The sequence below is a fragment of the Hemicordylus capensis genome, chromosome 1 (genome assembly GCF_027244095.1).
Source record: "Hemicordylus capensis ecotype Gifberg chromosome 1, rHemCap1.1.pri, whole genome shotgun sequence".
NCBI lineage: Eukaryota > Metazoa > Chordata > Lepidosauria > Squamata > Cordylidae > Hemicordylus > Hemicordylus capensis.
The window spans coordinates 208027557-208043537 of NC_069657.1; the positions used below are offsets into that span (position 1 = coordinate 208027557).

The window sequence follows — 15981 nt, forward strand, 5'->3', positions numbered from 1 at the left end:
CATCTAGCCCAGCATCTTTCATTGTGTTTACTACCAATAAAGCGGAAATCCTCTCTCCCGTCTGTGTGTTAGGTTTTAAAAGTATTGAATTGACCCCTCTCGCTGCGATATGTGTCAACCTCTTCTCGGCTGGGAAAGAACTGAAGGTGGATGGCTCCATTCATATCACGCTGCCTCTTCTACCCACAAGAGCGGTAAAAGCAGGAGACCCTCTCCCAGCGTGGACCTTTGATATGAAAACTGGTAGGTGTTCTCTCTCCTGCAACAACCCAGTCAGAAGGCAAAGCAGCTTTAAGACCAGCTGAGCACAAAAACAAAAAAGGACTCTGGCCCTTTGGGGGTCTGCAGCCTGACCCTTCATGTTTGCTCAGAAGAGAGTGCCAAATAAGTGTGCATAGGATTGCCGCTTAATTGGCTAATGGTGGTATAAACCTCTCTGAGTTAGAGCTTGCTTCTTGCCTGCAAAATAAAAGGATAAAATAGCATTGCCAGCGTTTACGCCATAAGGAGTCCCCAGTTATAAACTGCTCACTTCAGTAGGCTTTATGTGCATTTAAAGTTGCTAGAATTAAAGGTAAATTTTGTCCTAAAGGAACACAGACTCTTGTGCCAAGTAACTAATTTGATGCTAGGAAATCTGTACTTTCCCATTCAAGAGCCCCACGGTGGATTTGGATTAGTCATAGTCCTAGGAGCTAAATTCCAGTTGGCATACTCCATGGTGCATGCTCTTCCCACCAACTGCCTTTTCACATTATATCTCTGAAGTGCCCGTGGTGCTTCTATGCAGAAAAGAGTTTCTCCCCTCATTGTAGTGTCTGAGATGCCTTCACATGCACTTCCCATTTTGCTGCCACCCAAACTGAGGTGGAAGAGAAACCTCTTTCACCTAAATGTGGCCGTAGCCACAAGCTTAGTTGACTGTCGAGAACGGATCAGACACATTGATGGTGGCTGTTAATCAAGACTAGGGGTGTGCACGGAACCAGTTTGGCTGGTTCAGTTTGAACTGGAACTGGCCTGGTCCGGTTCTGGCAATGCCAGTGGGGTGGGCTGGGCCAGTGAGGATTCCCCTTTGCAAGCACAAGGGGTGGGGGCCCTTCAGGAAGTAAGGGGTGGCAGGGTGGGGGCGGAGAGAGACGTAAAGAGCTGCTTACCCTGCGGCATCACTGCTGGCCACCCCAAGCGTGCTCCCTCCTCCTTTTATCAAGCTGCTGGCTCGGCGGCAGCTCGGTTCTGGCCTCTGTGCATGCGTAGAGGCCATTTGCATGGCCACACAAATGGCCTCCGCGCATGCATGGAGGCTAGAACCAAGCCAATGTGGCTTGGTAAAAGGAGGGAGGCGCATGCTTGGGGCGGCCAGCAGCTGCACCAGCAGGGTAAGCAGCTCTATATCTCTCGCCACTCCTACCCGACCGCCCCTTACCTTGCAGAACATCTCTTGCCCGATTATAACCTGGCCTACTTCAGCAAGGCAATTGTTCAGTTCTTTAAAGCACTGGCCCACGTGAAGCACAATGCAACACTGGCATTGCCGACTGGTGGCTGCAGCTCTGCATGTGCAGGCAGTGCCAATGATGTTGCACAAGAGGGCAGTTGTGCAGTAGCTTAAATACAGTGCACCCACAGTTGCCCAGCACAATTTTCAATGTAAGTGTTGCTACGCAACTGCAGGTGCCCTCTTTCAAGTTCCTGCACAACTTGCCGCCTTCTGTGATGCTACCAGGACGGCCTACAGTGTGCCCAGCAGCGCCTGCCAATCAGCCATGTCAGCACATCATGTGGGCCACCATGTGATTACGGGAGAACTTTGGACCTGCTTGTGCTTAAAGGGTATTTGTCTCTCTGAAAGATTCTATGGTTTATCTTTCTCCCCAGGTGCCTGGGTCAATCGTGGGTTAGGCATGGTAAAGGATGCAGGTGATCATCTAGTGTGGACGTATACTGCTCCAAGTCTAGGGTATTGGATAGCAGCCCCCCTGCCTGGAACAAGAGGTATACCATGGAAACATGATTTTTGAATGCAACTTGTTTTCGGGGCAATAGTTATTGTGTTGGAAGTCAGAATGTGGAGGGGAAATGTGCTCCCCACCCCACCCCCGGCAACTTTGAAATGGAATTTTGAGCAGCTGCCTGCTCATTTGCGCAATGGAGATGTATATATTTTTTCAGCCAAGAGAAATGTTGCACAGAACTTTATAGCATCAGAAATAGGATATATAAAAATCTGTACTTGTATATGTAATTAAATTAAGTTGTGGTAGCTTCTGGGTGGGGGCACAGAATGAATCTAGGAGACACAAGGATGTGGGCACCATTGTGTGGTTCCCGGGAAAACGGTACCTTCAGAAGGAGCCTTACAGTAGGAGGAAAATACCCTTGTACCATTCATCCTACAAAACATATTGGGGCTATTCTGACGATCTGCAAAAATCGGGCTAGGAGAGCCCAACCCAATTTTTGCAGATCGTCAGAACCACCGGGCTCGGCTGTGAGCCCGGTGGTTCTAGAGCGGGTAACCTGCTCAAGAACCTCTGCCCCCAAACCAGGTTTGCGGAGCGAGCGCTCCGCAAACCTGGTTTTCAAAATTGTCAGTCACTCACGCAGGGCATACTGGGGCTTCCGGGGGCCGCATGGTCCCCGAGCTCCCCAGCCCCTGCCGGCTCCGTCTCGGAGCTGGCAATCATGTGGGCAGCCGATCCGGCCGCCCAGGGCTTCCTTCCCGCTCACCACCCCAAACCGGGTCTCACGGATCGTGAGACCGGTCCATTGTGTAATACTATTCACTACTTTTCTCTAATTAAATGCTGTAAATGTTTCCTACTATTACATGCCACCTTCACTTTGGAATGGGTGCTGTTTTGTGGTGGGATTCATTGCTGCTGAAAAGGCACATTTCTTTCCGCCTCGCCCCCCCCCCAATCATTTTTTTCCCCAGTCAAGGATACTTATATACCACTTTTCAACAAAAAGTGCAACAACCTTTTTTGTTGTGGAACCCAGAGACTCTAGATAGGGTGGTATAAAAATGTAAGAAATAATAAAATAAATAGATAAACTGAATAAAACAAAGCAGTTGGCATTGCAAAAGGGAATGGAAGAATGAGAAAATGTCTTCCCAACCCAAAAGGGTTCACAATCTGAAAGGAGTACAAGGGAGACACCAGCCGTAACCACCAAGTGCGGCGGGGGGAGGCTCCCAGTGTGTTGGGCTGAATAGGAACAGTTATTCTGTCCCTGGGCACTTTCCAGATTAGACCCTGCATTGGGGTCGCGTCGTATCTCGGAAGTGTCCTTCCACACTTCCTGCATTGTGACACCACAGTCCCTGCGCTGACAGCAGGGTGCCGTTCACATTTCCAGTGCCTTGTTTTGAATCTAATCGCTGCGTTATAGAGTTAGGACATTGTATATCCGGTGTAAAAAAGTTGCTTTTTTTCCGGGTTGTTAGTTTCCACGAGACTGTTCCCCCTGCTGTTTACGTTTCGAATGCGACTTACATTCAAAAGGAGGCATTTTCCTGCTGTTGAGCAAGTAGGCTGGAAAGCGCCCTGGTAAATGTAAGGGCCACTGCTTGGAAAGGGCCCTCGGTTGGCAGTGTCATGCTTCAAGAGAGTTTTTTTCTTTTCTTCGTGTTGCCATTCACTTCCCTTTCTTGTACTTGTCCACCTTTGCCTATCCAGGCATCTTTTAGATGGGCTTGGTTGAAAGGTGTCCCGTGAATATTGTTGGAATAAACAATATTTGGACCATGAACCCTAGGTTTATGTGCAGCCGACAGCCATGCCTAAGTCCCATTGCAAAGCATTTAAAACATTTCTAGCGTAGGGCAGTTGGAAACTGTAGACACTGTCCCCACCCATGTGAGCCACCACTGTTTCACTGGAATTGGAAAAATACTTCTGCAGATCCCCTTTCTCTGAAATATCTAACAACAAAATGTAAAGGAGGATGCAGCAGAGTGACAGAAAGAAGGGAAGCCACAATACTGGAAAACATTTTTGTATAAGAAATCAATCAATCTCTCTCTCATATTCAAAATGCAGATTCCATCTTCGCAACAGTTACAAATGATATAACTGCATACCACACAGTGTTCCTCACAGCCATCTTGGGAGGTACCATCATAATTATCATTGGGTTCTTTGCAGTTCTCATTTGCTACTGCAGGTAAGGAAGTAAAACCTAGCACAAAGTATTTGATCTTGTATTTTGTAGATTTTGATGTTTGATTAATTTAAACAGGGTGGATAAAAGTTGATTTTTTTAAAAAATATTTATTTTTGTTTAAATCAGATTTTTAAAATTAAATCAAATTTTTAATTTTTTAAACTAAATTTTATATTATCATGTAAAAAATAACACAGCTAAAACTCAATATCACAAGCATTCCACTACACCAACACTTAGAGTCTCCTAAAAATGAATTAATGACTTTCTATCACACACATTGAGTTACCTACCAATCAAACACGGGCATTGATTTCAGTTTCATCTCATGAAAAGAATTCTGATCTGCCCAGCAACTACACGCTTTTGGAAATTTCTAGACTTTCATTTCTGTTTCTAAGCAAACTAAGGTCACATGTGCAAAGACACAAGCTGGATAGCATAATGGTGGGGCTGAGCCAAGGTAGAGGAAATAAGGCAAAGAAGAAAAACAGTGGAAAGAAGAAGGGAAGGCATTATTCAGTATACAGCCTTTTATATTGCACCACACTTTGCGACAGAAAAACTGCCATAGCTTCTAGGCATAAGAGCCCTCCCCTTGCCCCTCCCAATCTGGGAATATTTGAAGAAATGCTTTTCCTGGGCAAAAAGGAAAATGTGTCAAGTGTATGCAAGGCAACCAGAAGATGCAGGGCAGCTGGAGGAAGTCATGATTCAAGGTATCCATACCAGAGGCGTAACTACGATTAGGCAAGGGGAGGCAGTCGTCTTGGGGCCCCCCCAGAGGCACGTCACATGACTCCCCACCCGCCCATGTTGCACCCCCTATGAATTATGTTGAGTCTCTTGGAGATCGGCAGGAGCAGAGAGTAAAAAAAACTAGATTCAGTGTGAACTAGATATTCACCGTATTCATAATGGGATGTGAGTGTGAGCGCACTATATATTGTGAAGTGTGTTAGTGTGTCTATATCAGTGAGGTTGTCTCTGGGCCCACTCCAACCTTGCTACGCCCCTGATCCACACCATTAAAAACTAAGTATTACATACTGTTTTGTCAATGAATAAACATCAAGTTATCGTAACAAATTATACAAAGTATACCCTCCTAGATGTTGTAAATGCTATACTGAGCTGTAAATTAACATGTTTTAATGGCTGAATTTGTTCTATAGTTTAAGAAATATGTGAGGTATCAGTGGGAAACTTGATTTAAATTAATGATTTAAACTGAGGTTTTCTCTTGGTGATTTAAATCACCTTGATTTAAATAAATCTGCCCTGAGTTGAAATAATCTTTCTTGGTAACAGCCTTTTTACTTTGCCTTTCAAAATCAGGGAAACATTTTAAAAATGCCAGAGGTGCCAGAGAATACATCTCCATGGGATGCATGTATCTTGAAGGTTGCATGTTCCAGTCTTAAACTATTCAACATTCTTACCAATTGGCTTGAGATGCCTTGTACTTTTTGAGCCTCTTCTTAAGTGTTAGGAGATTACTCTAAAGTTTCAAAGGAAAGAGTTGCATTCAGTACAGCAGTCTTGGCGATTAGGCACAAGCTGCTTCAAGGTAGTGGTGATGTGCAATTTAAACACAACTGATGAATGTGTGTGTTTCTAACCAATTGGAGTTTTGAAATTCCTGTTCAGTTTTGTTTTCAAAAGGTTGATTAAGCTATGGGTTATGCACATGCATATGTAATAAACCACTCACTAGATGTAAGATAGTCTAGGTTTGTTCCTTGATATTTGGTTTTCTAAGCAATCTGATTTATAAATAGATAAAGGGTACATGCCTCTCTCTCTCACTCACACACACCCCACCCCATTTGGTAGCACCCAAAACAAAATGGATGCTATATATCTATGGGGTGCTTACAAAATCCACTGCTATCAGATTCCAATCCAGATTTCATTGTCCCTGTATTCTGCATTAGAACTCTGCCAGTTGGAACCAATTTTTGATTTGGAGTTAGAGGACATATTTCCTGAATTTATTCTTGCTCCAAAAGTGTTCACAGGGTATCCTAAGAGGGGCTTTTTGGAGTGCAGATTCTTTCTCCCTATGCAATATAATAAGGGCATTAATTTCTCTATTTCATCAATTTTTTTGAAGTTATTTTCTGAAAAACCCTCATGGTACATCAGTTTCCCCCAGTGAAGACCCCAGGGCAATAAAGTTTTCACTGTGGGGTGAGACCATGTACAAGAAAAAAGGAAGGGAACCTCCAAAGTGCTATGGAAGTAATTGCAAAATGTATTCTTTCGAGAATCCATTCATTTAAGAATCTTGCCTTGTACATTTCAAGTTAAAAGCTTGGAGGCAAAAAAACCCCAAACCCCTTGAATTAATATCCTTTTAAAATAATATATCTCTCTTGTCAATGGAAGACAATTTTTCATTGAATTTATTTATCACATTTATATACTGTCCCACATAAAATATCTGAGTGGTTTACTAATTAGAACACAGCAAGAATTAAAACCTTAAATCATATAAAACAAATTAAAATAGCGATCAATAAAACTTTATAAACTGAAAGCCTGATAGAATAGGTGTGTCTTTAAGGGTCACTTAAAAACAACCAGAGATGGGGAGGTTCTGATTTCATTGGGTGTGTCTTCCAGAGCCCTGGGGCAACCCTAGAGAAGGCCCATGTTCGGGTCATGACCAAACAAGCTGGTGGTAACTGCAACTAGACTTCCCTTCATGATCTTAATAGGCAGCGGGGTTCATGAAGCCTCTGAGGAAGCTCAAAATATGTTAAGCAAGATTCAAAATGAATGGATTCACAAACAAATGAATAAACTTGGCAGTTAATTCCATAGCTCCTTGGTTTTCCCCCTGGTTATTTTTTAAATTGGGTTTATTGGGTTTACTGGTAATTCCCCCATATCTGTTTGTGAGCACATGCCCCCCCCCGAAGGATTTTCAGTAGGATTTGCATGGAACCGGGTGTGTGTGTGAGGGGGGGTTGCATCTTTAAGGGCAAGGGAGGATGCACTTATCCCTCCCTCTGCTTTCCCCCCACCGGTGCTCCAGTTTAAAAAGTCCATCGGGGCAATAGCGTACCTCCCTGCCGCCCCATTGCTCCCTTTACTAGAAGTCTCCAATGAGCCTGCACCCACTGTATGCGCACCGGCACGCCGGATACTTCCGGTAAAGGGGGCAATGGGGCGGCAGGGAGTTACGCTGCCGCCCTGATAGACTTTTTAAAAAATGGAGTGCTTGCGGAGGGAGGGGTAAGTGCACTCTTCCCCACCCTTAAAGATGCACCCCCCACCTTTGAACCAGTTGAACTGCCTGCTGTTCGAACCGGTTCAGAGGTCCATAAAGGGCCTCCAAACCAGTTCTGTGCACATCCCTAATTTTCAGAGCTGCTGTTTCTTTCTCTCCCTCCACCCTGGCCATTGCAACCCAGTGAAGATGGAGTGAAATAGGAGGTTCCCCTGAAAACCTTTAGTTGGGGGGGACCCTCTCCACTGAGCTGCTCTCCCTTGCAGCCAAAGTTAGTGGAGCTTGGAGCCTCGCGGTCTTTGGCTGCAAGTGACAGCTGCACACAGCCCAGCAAAGGCCTGGTTAGACCTCTCCTGATGCACAGAGCTGGGACTGGCTGAATCTGAGTTATTCTGCCACCAGCATTCCGAAATCTGTATTCCATGCTAGAATTTAACTGGAGATGAAGCAAAGGGATGTTGGAAACTCTGATTACAAAAAATGGGACTAAAGGAATAGACTCATCCCTAGTATTTAGGCTGCAATCCCAAATCCAGACAGCTTAGACCCCAGTGATGCCAGCCCAACTGTAGTTTAGGATTGCAACTCTAAATATCTTTCCATCTTCTTCTGTGTGAGGTTCAGCTCTGAAGTCCTTCCCCCCTGCCCTCTTTTTCTTTTTGGTAGGGATAAATGTGGTCAGTCAAACAGACGAAGAAATGTGACTAAACTGGACATCTTAAAAAAAGATCAGACGACGTCAACATCAACATCTCACATCAATCACCTTGGTATTGTCAAGGGGTCACTAAAGCCTGAGGAGAAATCTCAGTTGTATTCGCCCGGGATGTCATCTTATAGCCCCCAGAGAGGGGCTTCAGCAGAAGTGGAAGAGAGGAAATCCCGTGACAGTTTTAAAATATACACAGAAGGTGGATCATACCAATCCTCCAGCAACACCACTCACTGTAGGAGCTCACCTCAATCCTTGGGACCTAGTATGGGAATGAGACATTTACAGCCAACCCAACATATCAGCGGAACTATTTCCCCTTCCAGAGACTCACAAGAACAGAACCAGTATCTCTCCATGGGTGAGAAAATGTATGGGCTCTCTCCCCTTCCAGAGCAGTTGATGCATCTCTATAGTCAGCCTATTGCTATCCTTCAAACATCTGACCTTTTCCATTCTCCAGAGCAAATGCATGCTGCCAAGTCAGCTACTTTGCCACGAAAGGGACAATTAGTCTACAGCCCAATGATGGAACCTATGAGTCGGGAAAGTTATACCCAGACATTACCCAAAATGCCAATGCACTCTCACCTGCAGCCACCCACTTCCAGAGATGAAACCACTGCATTAGATGGCCAACAAGGCTTATCTCCTCAAACTGCAAACTGGGGGTGCTACACCAATAGCCTGCTTGAGTCTGTTTCTGTCCCTGGAACACTAAACGAAGCTGTAGTCATGACACCATTTTCGTCTGAACTTCAAGGCATTTCAGAGCAAACATTATTGGAGCTTTCAAAAGGCAAACAGTCTCCACACCCAAGAGCATGGTTTGTGTCACTGGATGGCAAGCCAATAGCTCAAGTGAGGCATTCATTCATAGATCTCAAGAAGGGCAGGAAGACCGAGAGCAATGATACTAGCTTGGACTCTGGCGTGGACATGAATGAGCATAACCTCAGTCGAAAACTGGAGAGGGAGAAGACCTTCATCAAAAGCATGCAGCACTCCAAGATCCTGTATCTGGAAGACTTAGATCTCAGTAGCAGTGAAAGTGGGACCACTGTTTGCACCCCTGAAGATCAGACTGTGAAGCAGATGCCGGATGGAGGGAGTGATCTGGTCATAGAAGAGCACACTGAGGAAAGTCTGCCCAGGAGGAAAAACACCACAGAAGAGCATGAGGCGAGCCCTCCTCCAGCTAAGAAACGAGGGAGGCCACCTCTGACAAAGAAAGACAGCAAAACCAATATCTGGAAGAAGAGAGAAGAGAGGCCACTCATTCCCATAAATTAAATTGCAGCTATGGCTGTCTTTTGGTCTGCCTTTTGTCCTGTATACTTCCCCCCCGCCCCCTCTCTGATTCTTATTTGTAAACTTGCAGTGTTCACTTACTATGAGACAATTTGAATCGGGTAATGGTTCTTAAATCTCAGAGCAGATTACACTTTCATCAGTGATGTCTATCTGAGCAAAGGGAATCTCTATGATGTGCCAGAGGGTGTACCTAGCGTGTCTTTTGAGACCAGCTCTTGTTTTCAGCAGTTGCTTGAGCAACACTTCTGCTTTTCTTAAATGTGCGAAACAATTCTGGGATTCATCTATGGGGATGTATATATGTCTTCTAAAAGAAGCCAGAATGTAACCTAGTTTATCTGGTGTGGAAGGCAAGGAAGCACTGTTCATACTGGATTGCATTGCCATGGGGATGGGAGTACACTGTAGAGGGAACGTTTCTAGTTTTTGCTTCTAACTACTAGCTTCCAGGAATGGAGATCCGGCCATATAGGGTTTGATGTAGATGTCTAAGTAGCAGGATGGAGACTGGCATTTTTCATCTAAAATGCGAGACCAGAAGTATCTCATTTCACAGACATTGCTTCCTGGTGCTCTGTCCTTTCTCTTGGCTATCTTGTATTACATTATACTATGTTGTTCTTTGTATATTCTTGGAGGCGGGGGTGGGGGAATATCAGGGATTTCTTATCTATTCCAGATGGTAGCTCAAGTGTGCAGACTTCTCCTTGTCATGTGTGACTCCAGTATGTATTGAGCCAAATTGTGCTCCGTTTTTAGGATAACGAGATTTATACTAATGTAATGAGGGCAGTGTTTGGCCCTCAAAGTCAAAGATATATATTATTGCAAATGTGGCCAAAAGGATGGCTTTATAGAAAGGATTCCCTGCAGAAACCTTTTGCTTTGCTGTTGTATAGCCTTTTAAAAACAAACTGTAATACTTAAGCAATGTGACTCTGTGCCTCCTTTTTTGCTAGCTTTGAATGACTTTAGCCCCCGTCTTCAAGTCCATCATTGCTTATGAGAAATTCCATATGAAGTCTGTGGGACTTAACTGTGATTCAAAATAAGCTTAGCCATCGCCACAAAGGTACTTTTTGCATGGGCAAACTGGCCTTAAGGGACCACTCCAGAGATGATTTTGTAGCACGTGTATTCCCTGTCCCAGTAGCAAACCTGTCAAATGGTGACATGATTTACATAACCTTTTGGCACAGAATTGATATTGGAGGGAAACCATATTTGGCTCATTTGATGTTGACCTGTCTCTGTAGAAGTATCTGACACCGTAATTAAAGTCTAAGGGTGCATACAGACTTACCTGAAACCAAGAGTCACAGCTTTCTCCCTACATGGCAATTTTGGCTTTCTACTGCCTTCACGATGCAAACGACAGTTGTACTTTATCAGCAGTTTGAATACTGATACATGTGTCTTTGCCCCTTCTCCTTGTGTTCCAGACAAGCTGTCTTTCCCCCCCCCACTGTAGCATGAACATTCATTCTCTCGAACATTTGCCTTATTTTTTAAAAAAATGCAATTTGAAAGAGTTGAAAAACTGCTCTAGGAACCCAGAGCAGGGGAAATAAGCTTGTGATATCACAGAGACTAACAAATTGGCATTCAGCATAGCCAGTTACTGCTGCAAACAAGAAGAAACTTGAAGAAGGGGGATTCCTCTAAGCTCACTCCTAGATGTACAAAACATGATGAATGAATTTCCACAGTGGACTCACCGTTTACATTCTGTATGTCTGTACGCACCCTAAGTGTGTCCTAAAGCAAGTTGTGCACTATGAACATGTTCATCAGTCATTCAGGGACTGTCGATTGATACTTCCAATTATGAAGAAGGTAAGCTGTGAGCCTGGCCTATAGGACAACAGCCATCCTTGGGAACAGAATATATTGTAGAGTTGAAAACAGTTACCAAAAGAAATGATTGCATGAAATGTAACTAAGAAAATATATAAAGGAAAGGAAAGTCCATAAAGGCACTTTTTCTGTTTTAAATTGTCATTTTGTCAAAATGTTGGATCTTGTTTTGGCTAACAGAAACGTGGATATATGAGAGAAGCATGTTGTTCTCACCTTAAAATCTTATGTCGCAGCTCTTTTATTTCAGCAATTTGATTAGAACGTAATGGTGCTATCATTTCTGTTTTCAGAAGAGCTATTTAGACTCAAGGCAGCATTAAAGCCATGCTATAGAGACTATGAAGTTTCCCTTATTGTCCCTTTCACCAGTCCGGTTCTGTCATTTGGGCACTGGACTCTTTGGAGTCCTCTTTAAATTACCAAACATATTTACAATGAAACTCCCTCTTTGTGACAGTGAAGCACCAAAAAAGCAGGACACTGGCTCTTGTTGCCCAAGTGCCTTAGCACTGCCTGCTGGAAGCACCCTGTACTATTGGGGCGATTCTGCTGACCCTCAGCGACACATTTCCAGGACACACTTCCGGAGCTCAGGCAGTGCTTGGAAGTATTTGCCTTTGCTCCCAGCACCACGTGTGCAGGACTGAGGGAGTTGCACGGGGGCAAATGGATGTCAGCCACAGCTAGGTTTTAGAAGTACAAGATGGAAGTCTGACGTGGGAAAATATTATCTTTGACAAACATACCCTGAACTGTAGAAAAGCAATGGGCTTGAAAACTTAAATAACTTCTCTTGTTAAATAGTTTACATGCCAAAGATTGGATATTTTAGCTTTGCAAATTATATAGACAATTGCCCTGCATCTGCAATGACTAGGATCAGCAAGATTATTCTTTTTCACACTATTTGGTATGTATGTGGCATACCAAAAATGAATAAGAAATAGCAATTTGTCTTCATAATTTTGTAGCTGTTGCAAATTTTTGAGGAAGCAGCATATTCTTATATGTTTAAAACGGGGGTGGGGGTGGGGCGGGTTACACACATTTTCTGTTAGCCAAACAGGATTGTTGCTAAGATTTCTTACTTCTCTCTTCTTTTTTGGAAACAAACAACAACAACAAAACCCAAATCCAGGTCATCTAGTTTCATTGTTGGAATATTGCATGCAGGTAATATTTCAATTGTTAAAATATTTTTTAAAAAAACCTTTTAACCACTGGCAAAAATTTGCCAGAAGAAAGATCTCTCAACCACAACAAATAGTGTATTAATTTATTGTAAACTGCCCATAGCTGCTAGATGGAGTGTTAAAATGTGATAAGTAAATAAAACAAATATATATGACAGCGTTATGGCCAGGATCCAGAGAACTGTGTGCCCATGGCAGCATATTTTGTGGTAATATTTTTCAAACATCCACCATGGGAACCCTCTTTTGAGATGGAGAGCAGCTTTGAAAACAGCATATGATGTGGCCTGGGGATCTACCATTCAAATGGCGGGGGTGGGAGGGGGGGGAGATTCTGAGTCTGCCTCAAGCCCTGGGACCCGCCAAAAGCAGCTCTTTGGATCATGGCCCAGATGCAGTAAATCAGGAGAAAATTAGATATAATATATGCAGAGATTTATTTCTGTGCATGCGTTACCTTTGTTGGACTAGGATAGTGGCTTATAAATCAAAATCTGGAATTATATGTTTAGTATCTCAAGGAAATGTGCATGTACTTACAGAACAGAACTTAGTCTATATAGGGATTCTCTTTTGGGTTCTGGGATAAAATGGGCCAAACACTAGTTGGCAGCATAGTAATAGGAAGCTCATAGCTTATTACCCCATTCTTGGGTTTGATTCTATAGTGCTAGTATACTCAAAGGCTTCCTTTTTGATTTCACAGAAGCAGTTTATACATTTAGCAGAATGAAATGATAAAATAATTTCTGGGCTGCACCACTTTGGGCTACATACAGGTGGTTGCATTTTTGCAAAAACTGCATTTTTTAATCCCTACTCCACCATTATAAACCCCCCTGAAGATAGAAAAATAGCATGACAGGAAGATTTGGGTGAACATTTTCTCTTTGATGTGCTAATTTTTCAACATAAATGGGTGTGTGCAAACACACTAACACATGCAGTCTGAAGTAGTACAGTCCAAGGAAAACTTCACCACTTGATCACTGAATGCATAAATTAGCCCTCAATCACTGAGTTTTGAATATGTACAAAAGTTAAGACAAGGCACTCTCAACCTTATCCTAAACACGTTTCAGTGGGAAACAATTCCAGTGATTTAAATGGAATTTATAGCCAAATAATTTTAGGATTCAGCCTTAGTATGAATGCCTTCCCTAAAATTGCATGAAATTTGGATGTGTTGGATTCAGTTCTATTGAGCATTCTGAATAGTTGAGATGCTAAAAAACCTTTTCAAAAACATTTAAACTGCCGTTTTATATCGTTTAGATCTTTAAAGCCTTTGAAGCCATCCTATCCCTTTATAGTAAGTTATTTCATAATCAACATTTTCTGAAATAATTCTGATTGTTCTTAGCATTTTGAAATTTTATATCCATTTTACCAGCTGAAGCATAGAATAACTTTACAAATAATAGATTTGTCAAATATTTGTACATTTTCCACTTGCTGATACAATATTCCTCAACTGAACTTTAAAGCACAACAGTTTATTGTACTTCAGCAAATTCAGAGTATTTGTATAAAAGTATTTTTGTGTTAGCAGTTTGGTTGGGAAGTCTCTATTCTGTGCACACGAAAAGCACACATTGAATCAAGAACCCAGTTCTAGGAGCTGCAGTTTTGGGAACGGAGGCTGGAACGGGACATTAGCGAAGCAGTGTGGCTACCAATAAAAGTCTCAGGCCTTGCATCACCTCCTCTCCCCTAAGATCTAGTACTACAAAATGTGTGGTCAGATGATGTCATCTGGGATAGGATGTAGCTTCCCGTTCAACTGCCACACACCTACATGGTGCTGCCCCACCTGGCCCCTGCCTATATTACCTCCCAGTAATGCCCATGTCTGCTGCTCATCAGCAACAGCTCAGCACCAAGTTCCACCCACATGAACCACCACTGTTTGTACTGCCGGATGTCGGGAGGCAATGCAGAGCTTTGCCATACAGCTCCTATGATGTCTGTTTCCAGCCTGTGTTCTCAAGGTATTATGGGGCACCGCTTTCTGATTAAGCTGTAAATATTGAGAACAAGCACTCCATTGCCACAGTGTCGATGATTTGAGAGACACTTATAATTCATTTTAGTTTTCATTCCAGTTTTATGACATTCTGTAGTTCACCCACTCTTTTACAAAGTGTTTCTACATTTTCTATTTTTCTGTCGGGATGGTTTACCACGTCTGTGTAACTGTTAGGATACCAATGGATCAACTGCTATAGTGTATCTTAAAATTTATAAAATGTTTAAAGATTCATGCAATATAATAAAATAGTTTTTAAAACTTACTGCTAGCTTTTATGATTCTTGATCCCCTTTAAAAAAAAAATTCTGGATTGTCATGAATGTCTTTCATTCCACTTTCATTAGCAATGGGCTCTCCTGTTCTTCTACAATATCAATGTCATTTGTTTAAATATACTAATAGCATAATTCCATATATTCTTACACTGAAGTCCCCCAGATCAATGGGGCTTATTCCCACCTAAGGGGTGCATAATTGCAGCCTCTGTGTGTGTGTGTGTGTGTGTGTGTGTGTGTGTGTGTGTGTGTGTGTGTGTGTGTCATCCAGAGTTATGTGCTGGCACACAAGGAGGATAGTAGTAATTTTAGCTGAGCTCCCCTCTCCTCTGAAGCCCACTGTCTTCCAAAAATGACCCTGAGAATTACACAGCCCTCTGGGACATATTTTTGGGAGGTACAATGGACTTCAGAGAGAACAAGGTTGACAAAAACCACTCCTTTTCCATGCAGTGACTCAGCACTACTCTGGATGCCCACACTCTTGCACTAGCACAGTTCCAGGCTGGAAGTCATTCATAAAAAGCAAAAATGTATTATGTCCATGTCTTTATTGATATTTCAAGAGAAAACTGGATTCTTGAAATTCATGAACAGAAAAATTGGGTTTTTATGCTTCACCGACTAAATAAAATGTATGGCTTTGGAAACTGAACACATGTGAATCTTAAGTATTTGATGTTGAACTTATTTGGTAACTCCTTTTCAACAAACATGCACTATCCTTATGAGCATTTAAAAAACCTAATAATTTGGCAACATGAAGCATGCTTCTAGTATTTATTTCAGTAGATGCATAATGAATACTTGTACCTCAGGACCAGTCCATATTGCCAAATCCCTCTACTTGATTGTGTACATAAATAGGTTAGGGTGAACTGGACATACAGGAAGCTGGCAGCTAATTCCATGCCCTGTCTGCAGTTTTCCTGGCATCTGCAGTCAGATGTTAACTTTCCTCCAGACAGTTGTTTACCTGGATATGGTACAATTGTGTCCCATGGTGGAATGTGGCAGCGTGAATTGACTCTCACAACACATTTCTTTGGCTCTGAAGCAACATGGCATGTATAAGGTGCTCCAGGAGCAGGGATGGGATTTAGGGCAAAAGCTCTCCTATAAATTGAACTACTATTTCAAAGTATTTGATGTTGATGTAACTTGTGAAAGACAAGTCTTCAGTGCCA

General features: G+C 42.8%; 1 protein-coding gene across 2 annotated transcripts in view; it reads left to right on the forward strand.

Annotated features, from left to right (window-relative positions):
- The window catches only part of FAM171B (family with sequence similarity 171 member B), a 67313-nt gene extending 52532 nt beyond the window's left edge, over nt 1–14781 (forward strand). For both annotated transcript variants that reach the window (XM_053271964.1, XM_053271953.1), the window contains exons 5-8: nt 73–243; nt 1879–1995; nt 4047–4170; nt 8075–14781. In XM_053271964.1, coding sequence (XP_053127939.1) covers nt 73–243; nt 1879–1995; nt 4047–4170; nt 8075–9413 — 1751 coding nt within the window. In that variant the 3' untranslated portion in view covers nt 9414–14781. The remainder of the gene's footprint in view (nt 1–72; nt 244–1878; nt 1996–4046; nt 4171–8074) is intronic.
- The last annotated feature ends 1200 nt before the right edge of the window (nt 14782–15981 follow it).